At 38.2% G+C, this 17,261-nt stretch overlaps 1 protein-coding gene across 11 annotated transcripts in view; it reads right to left on the bottom strand.

Moving 5' to 3' along the window:
- The window catches only part of LOC135223687 (glycerol-3-phosphate dehydrogenase [NAD(+)], cytoplasmic-like), a 232,933-nt gene that overhangs the window by 199,060 nt on the left and 16,612 nt on the right, over positions 1–17,261 (bottom strand). For all 11 annotated transcript variants that reach the window (XR_010316563.1, XR_010316562.1, XR_010316561.1 and 8 more), the window contains exon 2: positions 1,181–1,358. Coding sequence is in view for 6 of the 11 variants with exons in the window: in XM_064262381.1 (XP_064118451.1) it covers positions 1,181–1,358 (178 nt within the window). In the remaining 5 variants the exon portion in view is untranslated. The remainder of the gene's footprint in view (positions 1–1,180; positions 1,359–17,261) is intronic.

Genomic DNA, 17,261 nt, shown 5'->3' on the forward strand with positions numbered 1-17,261 from the left:
GAGAGAGAGAGAGAGAGAGTGAGTTTATCCGTTGTCCCTCAGAGTTTTCCCTGGAAGTGCTAGGTTGGGCAGCTAGTATGAATATCATACACACACACACACACACACACACACACACACATATATATATATATATATATATATATAATATATATATATGCATGCATGCACATCCACACATTTCTTAAAAAAGAGGTCACTTGTAAGTAAAAACGAATAGGTGACAATTAGGATTAAATACATCCTTCGACAACATGGGAAAATAAAGGGCAAATGGGCGCAGCCAGAATTTCCGACGTGGGGAAAGAGATTAATAAGGCTATTAACCTCCTTGGAGAACAAATTGTTCTCTTTTCCTCAAGCAAATTTCAAAACACTTTAGCAGTGTTTGTTTTAATTACAGAGGTAAAAATTTTTTCATTGTACGTGGTATGTAAAATGCCTTTAATTTTATGATTTTCATCATTCAATCCTTTCTCCTCGCCAGAATTTAATAAGGGTAAATGCTTGCCACGCCCAACCTGCACGGTGTGACGTCAACGATCCGTACGGAACTGCAGTGACCCAAAACTGCATGACGTCAATGATTTGCAGGAAGCAATATCACTGGCCCACACGGAGGAAACATCAACAACCACAAGTATGGCCACGCAAGTTACCGGTATTACTAAATAAATCAATCGTCACTGGGCTTACATTAAGTAGAAACCTATCATCACTAAGCCTATAATACGTAGAAACCAATCGCCCATAGACCTATAGTAGGTCTAAACCAATCGTCAATGGGCTATAGTAAGTAATCCTCATTAAGTCTACAAGAAGTATAGACAAATTGCCACTAGGCGCATAGCACGTATAAACCAATCGTCACTGCGAACATACTAAGAATAAAACAATCGTTACTAGGCCTATATTAAGTATAAATCATTCGTCATCAGGCTTATAATAAGTTGAAACAATCTTCACTAGGCCTATAGTACTTGTAAACCAATCTTCACTAGGCCTAAAGTACGTGTAAATCAATCGTCATTTGCCCTATAGTACGTGTAAACCAATCGTCATTAGGCCTGTAGTAAGTCTTAGTAGGTCCTGGTACAACCCAATCATCACCAGGCCTATAGTACGGAAAATATAATCGCCACTATAGGCCTATAGCACGAAGGCGATTCAAACTACTCACCACATTCTCTGGCAGCTTCTTCCCTGGGAGGTACTTCACGTTCTCGTGGGTCGTGTTGATGATCTCTGTCAGCTTCTTCCCGTCGATCATCTCCTCGTAGACGTACATTCGCACCTCATTGTCGAACTGGTCGAACTTGGTGACGTTGTTGCCGATGATCTTGGCGATGGCCGAGCCCCTGGCAACGGAAGAAGCGGGAAAACGTCAGGAGAAAACGCTAGATGGATAGATGAATTTTGAGAGAGAGAGAGAGAGAGTGTTTCATTAATAAGAGAAAATGATAAATCATGATATTTAAAATAGCAAGAATTAATAAATGACAGAGAGAGAGAGAGAGAGAGAGATGCTAATTATATTTACAATAGAAAGAATAAATTAATGAATAAGCGAGAGAGAGAGATAACTTATGAGACAGGCTAATTATATTTACAATAGAAAGAATGAACTAATGAATAAATGAATGTTTGTGTGTGTGTGAGAGAGAGAGAGAGAGAGAGAGAGAGAGAGAGATTAAAGTGTTACTTTAATCTAAGAGAAAAGGTTAACGGTGATCATTACAAAGGGGAGAGAGAGAGAGAAAGAGTGAGAAAACAGTACGCGACAGCTCAAACACACATGGTTGCCCGCAAAGCAAGTGTTACCACAGAATTAATTTTTAGTAAAACAATGGTATTCCTGACAGCTACAACTGACACATAAAATGAAGACTGTACAAAAAATTACAATATAATTGGAGTGAAAATAAAATGTAGTAACACACACAGACACACACACACACACACACACACACACACATATATATTATATATATACATATATATATATTATATATCATATATATATAGATATATATATAATATAATAATGTGTAATACTACTAGCAAATTACTATTATTATTATTAAACTACTAGATAAAAACACTGTGCGCACAATTAAAGAACCAATCTCGCTTCATCAAGTAATATTATCGGTCTGACAAAGTAGGTTGCAGGGGATATTTTCAATTATCACTGAAGCGATGCATATAATTATATAATTACAGTTTAATATTCAAATCGCCAAGAATCATCTAAAAATTTTTACTTCGCATTTCTTGTGATGAGACGATTAAGATTGTGGGGGATTTGGGGATGAGAGGGAAGGGGAAATGAGAGCCCAAATCCCCAAGAGGTTCTTTTCAGAGACAAACCGAATCATCTCGTTTGTGCCCGAGAATTAATCTGATTATCAACAGAGAAAAAGTCTGAGGAGGCCGAGAGGGAAGACAGTTGAAGGGGTGTTCGGGGTTTTGAGGTAGAAAGAGGGATTGCTGGTTAATCATTCATAATTTTATACAGTGCAAAGTCCTTCTAATAAGAATCTGCAAAACTACAATACTTAAAGCAGTGTAGGTCTATGAATTCTTAATAAAATGACCGAAAAAAGCAAGAAAAAATCGAATGTCGAGTAGGACCCGTCCCATAGCTTATCACTCAACAACATCTTATTCAAGACCAGCGATTATCTTCCAAGTTATCTTATTAGACAGGCAGACAAGCAATCTAACACGAGCATACAAATACATAATCGCTTTCCAATTTCGTCTGAAGTAGGAAATAGTGGAAAGCCATATTCAGACGTTATATTAAAAAAGTTCCACCAAACTGAATATGGTATACGGAGCTATTAAAAACGTAGATGGTTACTGATTACGCCTCCCCAAGGGGACTGTGTAAGTAGACATTCTTTTAGTCGACAGGATGCACACAATTATCATCACCAACAAAGCCTGGCGCTCATGGGGATGAAAATAAGATTAAACAATGGGTCTTAATGTCCCATACCTCACTGACATCTCTAACATCAAATTTTGGGTAGAACTCGGAAAAATCAATAGTTTTTTTATCCATTGATGACTGCGAAACAAACAACGAGGGGGAACCTACACGAAATGAACTTTAAACATTAAGCCGGGATACGTCCACCCCTACACTTGTCACTCCATTTGTGAACTTTGATGTAAACCAAAATTTAATGTTTTTTATTTTCTCTTCAAAAAAAGTTAGTAAGGAGTTCTGTAATCATCCGCCTGTTGCGTTTCTATGCCTCATTACAAAAGGCACCTCAAATATTTACAAATGGACGTAAAAATACACCTTGTACAGTTATGGGCTTTAGGCCAAGAAAAATCTCTTTCAAATTTGAAATAGTCTCAATGTCTGAATCCTGATCCTTGATTTTTTTCTAACATTGGTGGAGGTGTGACCTCTCCCTGAACACTTTCTAACGTTCATTAATCAGGAGATAGCACAGTACCAAGAGTTTCCTTTAATGGATGTGTTCTCAAAGACCCGTCGCTATGCACAGGAACCAGGAGATCGATATTGCACACTGAGGAAACTGGGATATAGTCTGAGTTTGCGGCTTTCAAAGAGGGGAGTCCAAAAGAGAGGGATAAAAACGCTGGCGAATATCAGACATGACTGGAACACCGTGGGCGTTTGCGCAGCCATTCTACTATTGACAAGTTATAGTCAATTATTAGATTTAAAAAACTCCAGTCTAAAGTGATAGTTACATCCCAGCAACAGATGACTCACACAACCATTGGGGTTCTCTCTCTCTCTCTCTCTCTCTCTCAATGAAACCAGTCCGCAGAACGTAAACAAGATGATGTGGCGTCAATTTTCAACGTCAAGAGTTTCCCTGGTGGACACACCCCAGCGTCGCGGTTTTTGACATCTGCAAGTGATATATTGAGCCAACGACAGTCGATAACGAAGTAAACTGATGGTAACGGACAGCCGGCGATGAATATAAGTAAAAGCTCCTGCTAATTAACAAAAAAAAAAAAAAAAAAAAAAAAATCAACGATCACTTCGTATGAGTGTTTGCTTATAAATTTGCAGGTACTGACACCCAGATATGAAAGGTTCCTTTTAAAAAAAAAGCGTAATAAATCACGAAATTGCATTATTTGTTTCGCGTATTGTAAGAAATTTATAAATTTTTCTCAGCAACACTATAAATATATATATATATATATATAGTATATATATTATATATAGATATATATTATATATAATATATAATATATATATTATATATATATATATATATATATACATATATATAGATATTATTATATATATATATATATATATACATATATAAGCGAATACCACAGGAACATGTTATCTAGAAATCCAAGCGCTTTCGTCTTTACTAACACATTGACAATGTCTTTAGTAAAGACGAAAGCGCTTGGATTTCTGCCTAACATTTTCCTCTGGTATTCGCTTATTTAATGAAGTCACGTGCATCTAATGTGATCTTTTAAATAAATAAATATATATATATAATATATATACATATATATATATATATATATATATATATATATATATATATATATATATATATTACCTGAAAACAGCAAATTAACCAAGTTTCGGCTTGCGGTCCCCACCGTGAATCATGATTTCCCAAACGGCGGGCGTTAACGCCCCTAAAACAGTGAGCACCAGCGGAAGCCGTTTCTTAATTAACAGGACATGGTTCACAAAGCTTACACGCGTTTTGAACGTTTGACAATCACGATAAGTCTGACCTTTAAGAAAATGGTTGTTGTGCGTTTGTCTTCCCTAAAAATCCATTATTGTGAGGATGTCATTTTTTTCTTTGTGGTTCGTCCGGAATGTTTTGCAACTAATCGAGAGTGAATTAAATGAGCACATCCGCTCTACACAATCAAATGAGACCAATAATCAAGAACTGTTTGTTTCATTCACGACTTTATCTTTATGAATGAATGTATGTATGTATTTATGGGTATTTATATAATATAAAGATATATAAACTATATATATACATATAAACACGATATATATGTGTAATATGTGTAAGCGCGTGCTTGCAAGCGTGTGTACAAGGACACTCAAATATATACTCATAGTATCTTCGAATATTTGAAGGACCTTGCGTGTGTGTATTGACAAACAGGTTTCACACAGGGAACAGACTGAAGTTTATTAGCTAACTGGTTCGCAGGCAACTGCTGAAGGAACTCTGACAAATTCTGGCCTTTGTCCCTTCAACACTGTGTAACCATCATTGCCTTTATCGCAACGAACAATTCGATTCTAGCCCCGACATTCTATTCATGACATCAGTCGCTTTCATGAGCAATTCAGAATTGCCACCTCCTACCTAAATTCGTTGCTCGAGAACCTGCAGGGCAACAGCCTTTAAGGAGTTTGAACGGCAATTGTTCGCATCAAGGTACTTTGAAGAGATAATGTGCTATTGCCGGGGTTTCTCTGATTGCATATCTTGTAATTATCTTCTTGTTCACTAATCATTATTTTTCTCTGTACCTAATCTCTTTTGGCACTGGCAATTCTATTCCGCAAAATTATATACTGTTTTGTTGCAAGTTGCAGCGTCTTTCAGACTTGGGCGATGTGAATGTTCGCACAATAATAATAATAATAATAATAATAATAATAATAATAATAATAATAATAATAATAATCTTTACCATAATTTCCCCAGTCTACTCAGCTGTAAATGAGTACCTATCCCTGATGGGGTAGGTCCAGCTATGGGTTAAATAGCAAAACTCAGCAATGATGGAAAGAAATGAAGGAATAAACGACAACGACGTAAATGGAACCTCCGGCAACAGAGGAGCCTCGTCCGGCAACCAGGTATTCAACCCAATGTAGGGGAAGACGGTCAGGTACTTGGAGGTCGTCATCCAGCAACTGATCGCCACAACGACAGTAATCAACAGCTTGAGATTGGGAGCTACAGATGGCAAAAAGGAAGAAATGGACAAGAGAAGAAAAATAAGGAAATATGGAGAATGCTACATCAGAAGCAAACCCGACGGAGAGAGGATATAGAAGAAGATTGGTCAACATCTGGAATGAGGAGGATAACACCCCCCAAACAGAGCAGAGGCTGGCAGACCAAGTAAGGAACATAAAGAAAAAGAACTGGCTCTCCCCAACAGAGAAGAACTGGAAAGGGAAATGTCACACGACAACGAATTACACGAAGACGAACTGAGAGACGATGCCACAGAAGACGACAGAGAGGATGAGGTATCAAACAACGACACACGAAGAAACACCGACGAAGTAACAGAGAGGACGGAATGGGTAGAAAAAGATTAGACAATGGATGGAGCAGATACAGAGAGAACAAAAGATCCCCTCCATGAAAGCCTACAACACCAAGAAATTAAGGGAGAAAACAAGTGAGGTCAATGAAATAATGGGCCTAATACACACCACCAGTATCACAGAAACAAATAACTTGACATATGCAGGAGCAAGATTAGTAGCAGAACTGATGGGGATTCGAACACCAACACCACCGTCACAACCAACCCAACAGAAACCAAAACAGCAACCTCCTTGGAAAAGGCGCCTGGAAAAGCAAATCATGGTGATGAGATCTGACTTGAGTAAACTGAAAGAGATGGCAGAAAAAAGGCTAAGAAGCAAGAAAACAAGGGAGGAACTCAACGAGAAATACAAAGTACAAGAGGAGGGGACCTAAACAAAAAACACAATAGAAGATGTAAAACAGAGGCTTAAGGCCAAAGCACACAAGATCCAACGGTACATGAACAGGAATAAGGGATACCAACAGAAACAAACTATTCGGAACCAATCAGAAAAGACTATACAGCCAACTAAGAGGGGAAGACAGCCACCCAGAATTCCTGAAGCTGAACCAAGTAAGAGACTCTGGGAAAACAAATATGGAGCAATCCGGTATCACACAACAAACATGCAACATGGCTCCAGGAAGTCAAGGAAGAAGAAACAGGGAGAATAAAACAAAGATTCACAGACATCACGACAGACACAGTCAGACACCAACTAAAGAAAATGCCAAACTGGAAAGCCCCAGGTCCCGATGAAGTCCATGGATACTGGCTCAAAAACTTCAAGGCCCTACACCCACGAATAGCAGAACAACTCCAGCATTGTATCTCAAATCACCAAGCACCCAAATGGATGACCACAGGAAGAACATCCTTAGTACAAAAGACAAGAGTAAGGGAAATATAGCCAGTAACTACAGGCCTATCAACCTGCCTACCAATAATGTGGAAGTTACTAACAGGGGATCATCAGTGAAAAGGCTATACAACTACCTAGAGGAGGGACAAACACCATCCACCAACAGAAAGGCTGCAGAAGGAATGTAGGGGCACAAAAGACCAGCTCCTGATAGACAAAATGGTAATGAAGAACAGTAGGGAGAAGGAAAACCAACCTAAGCATGGCATGGATAGACTATAAGAAAGCCTTCGACATGATACCCACATACATGGCTAATAGGAATGCCTGAAAATATATGGGGCAGAGAAAAATACCCCATCAGCTTCCTCAAAAAATACAATTGCGCACTGGAATACAAAACTTACAAGCTCAGGAATAAGACTAGCAGAGGTTTAATATCAGGAGAGGGATCTTCCAGGGCGACTCACTGTCCCCACTACTCTTCGTAGTAGCCATGATTCCCATGACAAAAGTACTACAGAAGATGGATGCCGGGTACCAACTCAAGAAAAGAGGCAACAAAATCAACCATCTGATGTTCATGGACGACATCAAGCTGTATGGTAAGAGCATCAAGGAAATAGATACCCTAATCCAGACTGTAAGGATTGTATCTGGGGACATCAGGATGGAGTTTGGAATAGAAAAATGCGCCTTAGTCAACATACAAAAAGGCAAAGTAACGAGAAACTGAAGGGATAAAGCTACCAGATGGGAGCAAACATCAAACACATAGATGAGACAGGATACAAATACCTGGGAATAATGGAAGGAGGAGATATAAAACACCAAGAGATGAAGGAAACGATCAGGAAAGAATATATGCAGAGACTCAAGGCGATACTCAAGTCAAAACCTTCCAACGCCGGAAAATATGATAAAAAGCCATAAAACACATGGGCAGTGCCAGTAATCAGATACAGCGCAGGAATAGTGGAATGGACGAAGGCAGAACTCCGCAGCATAGATCAGAAAACCAGGAAAACAAATGACAATACACAAAGCACTACACCCAAGAGCAAATACGGACAGACTATCATAACACGAAAGGAAGGAGGGAGAGGAATACTAAGGATAGAGGACTGCGTTCAACATCGAAAACAGAGCGCTGGGGAATATCTGAAAACCAGTGAAGACGAGTGGCTGAAGAGTGCATGGGAAGAAGGACTAATAAACGTAGACGAAAGACCCAGAAATATACAGAGACAGGAGAAAGACAGAAAGAACAGAGGACTGGCACAATAAACCAATGCACGGACAATACATGAGACAGACTAAAGAACTAGCCAGCGATGACACGTGGCAATAGCTACAGAGGGGAGAGCTAAAGAAGGAAAAACTGTAAAGGGAATGATTAACAGCGGGCACAAGACCAGGCCCTAAGAACCAGATATGTTCAAAGTATGATAGACGGAAATAACATCTCTCCCATATGTAGGAAGTGCAATACGAAAAAATGAAACCATAAACCACATAGCAAGTGAATGCCCTGCACTTGCACAGAACCAGTACAAAAAGAGGCATGTTTCAGTGGCAAAAGCCCTCCACTGGAGCCTGGTGCAAGAAACATCAGCTACCTTGCAGTAATAAGTTGGTACGAGCACCAACCTGAATGGAGTGATAGAAAACGATCAGGCAAAGATCCTCTGGGACTATGGTATCAGAACGGATAGGGTGATACGTGCAAACAGACCAGACGTGACGTTGATTGACAAAGTCAAGAAGAAAGTATCACTCATTTGATGTCGCAATACCATGGGGACACCAGAGTTGAAGAGAAAGAGAGGGAAAAAAATGGATAAAGTATCAAGATCTGAAAATAGAAATAAGAAGGGATATGGGATATGCCAGTGGAAATCGTACCCATAATCATAGGAGCACTAGGCACGATCCCAAGATCCCTGAAAAGGAATCTGGAAAAACTAGAGCGTAAGCTCCGGGCCTCATGCAGAGAGTGTGATCCTAGAAACGGCACACATAGTAAGAAAAGTGATGGACTCCTAAGGAGGCAGGGATGCAACCCGGAACCCCACACTATAAATACCACCCAGTCGAATTGGAGGACTGTGATAGAGCAAAAAAAAAAAAAAAAAAAAAAAAAAAAAAATAATAATAATAATAATAATATTTTATTAAAAGTGATTGCTGCCTCAGCTGCATTAATTTTATAAAGGTTCTTCTCTATTTTTCTAATTATTTTCGCATTGTTGCTTATAGTAAAAAAACGATTGGATTTTTATTATAATCAGATACAGCGCAGTAGTGGAGTGGACGAAGGCTCAACTACACAGCATGGACCAGAAAACTAGGAAACACATGATAACACACGCACCCAAGAGCAAATACGGACAGATTATACACAACATGAAAGGAAGGAGGGAGAGGACTACTGAGCATAGAGGACTGCGTCAACATCAAGAACAGAGCACAGGCGCAATTTCTGAAAACCAGTGAAGACGAATGGCTCATGAGTGCATGGGAAGAAGGACTGATAAAAGTAAACGAAGACCCAGAAATATACAGAAAATGGAGAATGACAAATAGAACAAAGGAATGGCACAACAAGCTAATGCACGGACAGTACATGAGACAGACTAAAGAAATAGCCAGCGATGAAACATGGCAGTAGCTACAGAAGGGAGAACTCAAGAAGGAAACGGAAGGAATGCTAACAGCTGCACAAGATCAGGCCCTAAGAACCAAATATGTTCAAAGAACGATAGATGGAAATAACATCTCACCCATATGCAGGGAAGTGCAATATGAAAACGAGATCTTAAACCACATAGCATATGCATTGTATATTTTTGCTTACGTGGTATTTGATTTCCTTCGAAAATAACGATTCGCTGTTATTTCCGACCTGCAGTCTTCTCGTGATACTGAGTTTCATTTCGTATGAATGAAACTGATCAAACCAAGAGAGAGAAAAATTTTATATTTGACTGGTCATTACAATGAAAAATACTGATATTACTTTCAGTCATGGCAAAAAAGAGATTTATTATTATTATTATTATTATTATTATTATTATTATTATTATTATTATTATTATTATTATTTCTCTCAAAGTCATTCAGTCCGACTAGGAGCTACTTCAGCTTCTAGTTTTTTCAGGTTCGTTTTCAGGGATCTTAGGATCGTGCCTAGTTTCTTAAGCGAATGTCCGGCACTTGCACAGAACCAGTACAAAAAGAGGCATAATTCAGTAGCAAAAGCCCTCCACTGGAGCCTGTGCAAGAAATCCCAGCTTCCTTGCAGTAATAAATGGTAGGAACACCAACCCGACGGAGTGATAGAAAACGATCAGGCATAGATCCCCTGGGACTATGGTATCAGAGCAGATAGGGAGATAATAGACCAGACGTGACGTTGATTGACAAAATCAAGAAGAAAGTGTCGCTCATTGATGTCGCAATACTATGGGACACTAGAGGAGTTGAGAGAGAAAAAAATTATAATTTTTAAGTATCAAGGCCTGAAAATAGGAATAAGAAGGATATGGGATATGCCTGCGGAAATTGTACCCATAATCTTAAGAAACTAGGCACGATCCTAAGATCCCTGAAAACGAACCTGAAAAAACTAGAAGCTGAAGTAGCTCCTAGTCGGACTGAATGACTTTGAGAGAAATAATAATAATAATAATAATAATAATAATAATAATAATAATAATAATAATAATAATAAATCTCTTTTTGCCATGACTGAAAGTAATATCAGTATTTTTCATGTAATGACCAGTCAAATATAAAATTTTCTCTCTCTTGGTTTGATCAGTTTCATTCATACGAAATGAAACTCAGTATCACGAGAAGACTGCAGGTCGGAAATAACAGCGAATCGTTATTTTCGAAGGAAATTATGCTATTGCAAGCACTTGTCTTTTTTTATTCATCCCCTAAAGAAAATTGGATCTAAGCAGAAAAAAAGCTAAGTTGAATTGTAGCCGTAACATTATATGACGACAATAAATGTTATTTTCTCCCACAAATGAAAAATAATTTTCTACTTCCTGAAGTTCGAAAAATTTGTCTTGGAATCCATCGTATGGAAGAAATGAAAATGTTATCAATAATGCAATGTTCATTCCCGACAGAGAGAGAGAGAGAGAGAGAGAGAGAGAGAGAGAGAGCGAGAGAGTGAGACGAGGAAAGAGAGAGAGAGAGAGAAAAGCACAGCTAATTTCTTTCCGCTTGCTTTTTCCATAAAGAACCATTTTCAAGCTTTTCTCAACACTTTTTAGTTTAAAATCACTCGAGCCTCTGCTGTTGTGAAAATACGTCATGATACTATAAATACACCTAAGGAACAAACCATAAGTTTTCTTGTAGGCCTAGGGAATGAACTTTTTAGTGTTTTTTCAAAAAAAATCAAATACCACGTAAGCAAAAATATACAATGCATATGCACATCATATCCAAATATGTGCAATTCATCTAAAAATAGAAATCGATTCATTTAACTCACGTGACATTCATACAAATATCATCTGCTACATAGCAATGAAAACAGACACTCTGTGTTTTCATGCACCGGAATAACCATGTGGGAAAAGCGAAATTCTCAGCGGTTGACGATCAATGAGAGTGCAACCGGTTCGCACTAAACCGTCTGGTGCTGTGACTCGTCGCCCGTGCTGAGGTCCTCCCGAACGGAAAGATCTGAAAACGCCGGTGACGTAACAGAGCTCAAGCAAAACCACGCGATACTCCGGGGAAGTTCCCAACGACGAGGCAATCGATATAGTATCGATTGCCGACGGTTTGGTCGTCCTTGTCGATGGTGTCTAAAGATTTCCTGGTAAACCTAGCAACGAGAACCATAGCAACTAGCTTGAGAAGGCAATGATATGGTCATCCCTTTGATATATATGAGCGCCTTGGCTTCCGTAGTACTAATATTACTTAAAGAAAAGCAAAGATGGGGTGGGGCTTCCGAGAACACACGCGACTGTTAATTTTCAAGAATCGTGTCTTAAACTCAGCCATTATTGCTGGTGAAGGATTTATGCAAGATCTCTGATAAATGAACGCAATGAATTTATCCTGAAAAACATCCAAATCAAATTTCTTGCATTATCACATTATTCCAACGGCGTCTACTTTTCCCCATTTCACAAACCGAGAATACCGTCAGACCATAAACATGATAACATTTCGTAGCTTAATTGACGATCTCATGGTCTATTGTTGATCCATCTTTACACATGCAATAGTCAGGAAAACATTTTGGTCTAAGTTTTCACATCAAATCAGATTTGGAAAACTCTCATCTAATTGTCTGCAAGAGAATTCCGTGCAGGCGGCTGAAAAAGCCTCGGTACAAACCATCCCACCTTTAATTTTCCAGGGACCTCACCCAAACCCCGCCCAACATAAACACGCGCACATATTGCGACCTTTCTATCATTTCCTCAACCTCTGAATACCTTTGGTCACTGTTTAGTTCCGCTGCATTTCAACCACTTTTAAGGGAAAAAAGGTACTAAAAAAAGAAATCTTGGCTTCGCTTCCAGATCTAACTCAAAATCTAAGCAGTTCTTTCAAAGTTTTCTAAAAACCTAGTCATACAATTTCAGTAAAACCCATCAATTGTTTTTTTTAAAATATATGTGGACAGGTGAGCAACAACATAGATATAAAATTCGTCCAAGTAGGTTGGCGAAAGTAATTTACAACCGCTGAACAAACTCTAAGGTCTCTGGTCACCTAGTACCAATCTTTTATAAATATAAATGACAATTTCCTATGGGAAATGTGACACAGCCATACAACTTGCAATATTCGACTCATGAAATGCGCAGATTTTAACCTTTATTACGTCTAATCTAATAATAGAAGTGAAATGTATTAGCTAGGTACTTGTCCCGCACCACACACACACACACCACACACACCCACACACATTTATCTGCTGAAGCGATGACCTACCAACTAATCCGATAAAACAGATCTTTGCTTCCCTCCACAAACGTTTAAACTACGAGATGAAGAAACATCGGTTCCTGAAAGCTGATTCCTTCTACCAGTCTCTGTTTTTGTTTTTCCATCAGCCTTTTTCTAGCAATGTACTTGGTCAAAAGGAATTCAAAACCATTTCTTGCTGAGACAGAGATGGATGACGTACGATACTTCGCAATGAATAAAGCCATTTATTCCGAGGCACACGAAACTACATATATCATCGAAGGCGGAAAAAAATTCTGGACACTAACCACAAAATGAGAGTATAAACCAGCCAAGTCATGATTACCTTTTAAAAAAGAGCAACAAGTCTTCAACAAATAATCGACGAGCTCTTAAGACCTCCCTTTGAACTAAAACAAAGGCAACTACACCAAGAGATAACCTATCAAGGATAAGATATAGCTGACCACTAACAAAGGGATTGCAGCGTTCAATGCAAACTTCACCTCCAACAGAAAACCACTTTCCCACAGTCCAGTTTTATTGCTGCTGGCTGGTCTGAAAAGCAACATTCCGTGTTGACATGTGGCAGCTATAAGAAAAAAACGGTAATAACAAAACATCAACAACCAATTAGCAAAAAAAAAAAAAAAAAAAAAAAAAAAAAAAAAAAAAAAAAAAAAAAAAAAAAAAAAAAAGCTTCATCATAGAGGATCTTGGATGAGAAATTTATCGATGACCGTATAATCAACACCCCCAAAAATAAGATCACATTCAATTACACACACACACACACACACACAGTCTTCGGTTTACTAAAAATGTGAGTCATTGCAAATCATGCTCATAAGCTCCGTATATATCCATATAAAGAAAAATGAGTAGGTGAGGAAATAAAAGTAGGACATATCTTACTGGAGTAGGTGCCTGACGGCGGTTACAAACCTTTTAATAGAAACGATGTCAAAGTGGAGTTTCTGGACACAGAGTATAATCGTTGGCATGGCTGCCATACTCAAAACTGCTCTTATTTTCTTGGCATTATTGTTTAACTCTTGGTTTTTGCACCTAGGAAAGTGAACAAAAGAGTGCCAAGTAATGCAATGCAATTCAATTGCCTATGCAATAAATAATAATCATGCGCGCAAAAGGTTTACGACCTTTATTAGGTCAAAGAACAATTACATAACTTGTCACCTACAGAGACCTGTTGCTCGATTTAAATAGGGCGTGCGTGTGTGGAAAGGAAACCGTCCGTCCCAACGACCATAGGTGAGACAAACCAATTTGTCGAGGCCTTTAAAAGCGAGACGGGCGGAAGTGAGAGTCGAAGGAAAAAAAATGTCCAAAATAAAGAACAAGGTTACTACTGGTCAATTCAGTATCAATGATCAAACACGATGGTAACCTTGGAACGATCAACTGCATGAGGAGCGAAACTGGAACTTACAACCAAGGCCTCTGAACCCAGACCTAAAGAGGAGAGAGTCTACCTAAGTGTTGCTCTGTCTAAACCGCATATGGGGAAGTCACGGCCCTACACCATCATGGCCCGATTTCAGAACTGATTGGGTTATGGCAACAGCCCACTTGAAAGGGGGTTAATTAAGTATAGTTATTAACATTATTCATCGGGGACGAGCCATCAAATGCATTAGGCCTAACTATAACTGATTCACTTAAGGTAGATTCTTGGATGAGCCTTATTCTTACGAGGCGTTTGTTTGGTGGCCGCTGATTGGCTGGTACAGGGAAGTAGGCAGCTCCCAGCCAATCAGCGGCCGCCAAACTAACGTCTCGTAGGCATAGGGCTCATCCAAGAATCTACCTTAAGTGAACCAGTTATAGTTTAGCGAGCTTAAGGATATAAACAAAATTCGATTAGCAAGAGGTGTTTAGCTAGCTTTAACGTCTAAAACACGATATAGTGAAGCAGTACTTAGAAAGCAAATGAATAAAACAAACAAACAAATAGAAAAGGGTCCGTCCAAGTACGATAGAGAACCACAGCCTTTAAGGATGGCATTACCAATCGATAACCTAGTGGTCTTGGAACTCGCCGCTAAAGGGAGCTTCGCAGTCAATGAAATAATCACCATAAATCCTCTAAGAACGAAAAAGTTAATTCAATACATCTTATAAATTATTTATTCTAGTGGAAAATGTGTGTTCAAAGCGTTCCCTCCATTTTCGTAGTTGTCCTTTCATCCACAAAATGAACAACCGTTTTGCGGATGCTTGCTTTGTAACTCGGTAGTCTTTTGCTTGTGATTGATAATGTTTGCACATTGTCAGTAATAATAATAATAATAATAATAATAATAATAATTCGGAAGGAGGCCTCTCGTAGAAAAGTTTTGTTAAAAATGGTTTAGCAGCAACCATAATAATAATAATAATAATAATAATAATAACAGTGTGCCTAGCCATGCTCTGAGCCCTTCTCATCCTATTTCTTAATTTAGTTCTGGTAGCAAATTCACACTCCTGATACAACTTGAGAAATCTCCAGGGAAACAACGTTTACTTTTAAAATATTTATAAAACAACGTCCATAATATATATACGTATATATATATATATATATAATATATATATACATACTAATATATATATATATATAAATTCACACAATATAAATATTTATATATATATATATATATATGATGAGATAGAGAGAGAGCGAGAGAGAGAGAGAGAGAGAGAGGAGAGCGAGAAGAGGAGAGAGGAGAGATTCACCCTAGGCCTATCCCGAAAAGGCATAGGTTCGGATCTGGGTCAGACATGGGGAAGTTCTCATGTATACATAGCTCCTTTTGGATATAAGTTACTCAAAAGTGTTGTGAATTCGACCAAGTTTATTATTCGTGGCTTATTTAGATGTAACGAAAATGTTCTGTGCACTTTATGTACAAATTATCATACATATGTGTGTGTGTGTGTGTGGTATGATAAAATGTTGGTACGCAAACATAAATAGAGCTCCTTCGTCGTATCTCTTGGCAAGGATTGTCACAGTAAGACAAATCTACTGTGGACTAAATGATCAGAGCTCTCTCTCTCTCATATATATATATATATATATATATATATATATATATATATACGTATATGCTCAATTTTAATACCTCTCCTTTCATCTGTTATTTCCAAAGGCCATCATACTGTCATTTCTACACACATTATATTAGGTACTGCCTCCGCTAAATGTCTACATGATGAAAAGAAAATAGTTTTCGAAAGACGCTAACGTGAATAATGAAATCTCAAGAATAAACCGCGTGACTCACTCCATCTATAAAATTTTGGCAATTTCTGCTATCATCTGTGTTCCCTGGGCGTTCTTGAGGGGCAGTCAGTCGATATCACCTACACAGCCTACCACGATAGACCAATCGCTTTCTTTAGAGTCGGTGGATCAGATCACGTTACATAATTAGTTGTGTCAATTTGAATATTTTTGGGCATACAAACTAACTCATAATTGCACATGCCTCCATACATGCACATACAAATAATTACATAATGCAAGCTCATTTTACTAGCGACAAGGAGACTCCAAAAGTAATTAAGCCCCTTTTAAGGTGGGATAAAGCTATGCATATATAAAGCTCTAGCGAATCTTAACGAGGAAGCTAATTATCGCAAGTATGAACAAGCATACTAATTATTTTCGTTACATAAGTTTCAGTGTAGGTTTTAGAATTAATATGAAACCGATTTTTCTACTTTTCAGCTTCTCATCAACCTGTTTACCTTCCTTTTGGATTTACCTCAATTAATATGTTCCTAAGGCCATTAGTTAACCTTGAACTTAATTCCACACAAGTTCTCTCAATCAAGAGAGAAATTTATCTTTGACAAAGAAACAAATGGACGAGGCATAATATCCCACAATCAACTACGTAAACGGGAATAACATTTTGGAGCAATGAATATTTTGCTACATATCTGATTACCCTAGGCTTATCAGACAGCTAAGTTCACTTTAATTCTAGTTTATGGTTAAAAGCAATAGATAAAAATTAAGAGAGGCATATGCGAAACGCAACCAACGATCCCTACAGAACGGAAAAAGATAGAAAAATCATAAAAACGAATAGGATAGAAC

The sequence above is a fragment of the Macrobrachium nipponense genome, chromosome 10 (genome assembly GCF_015104395.2).
Source record: "Macrobrachium nipponense isolate FS-2020 chromosome 10, ASM1510439v2, whole genome shotgun sequence".
NCBI classification, from domain to species: domain Eukaryota; kingdom Metazoa; phylum Arthropoda; class Malacostraca; order Decapoda; family Palaemonidae; genus Macrobrachium; species Macrobrachium nipponense.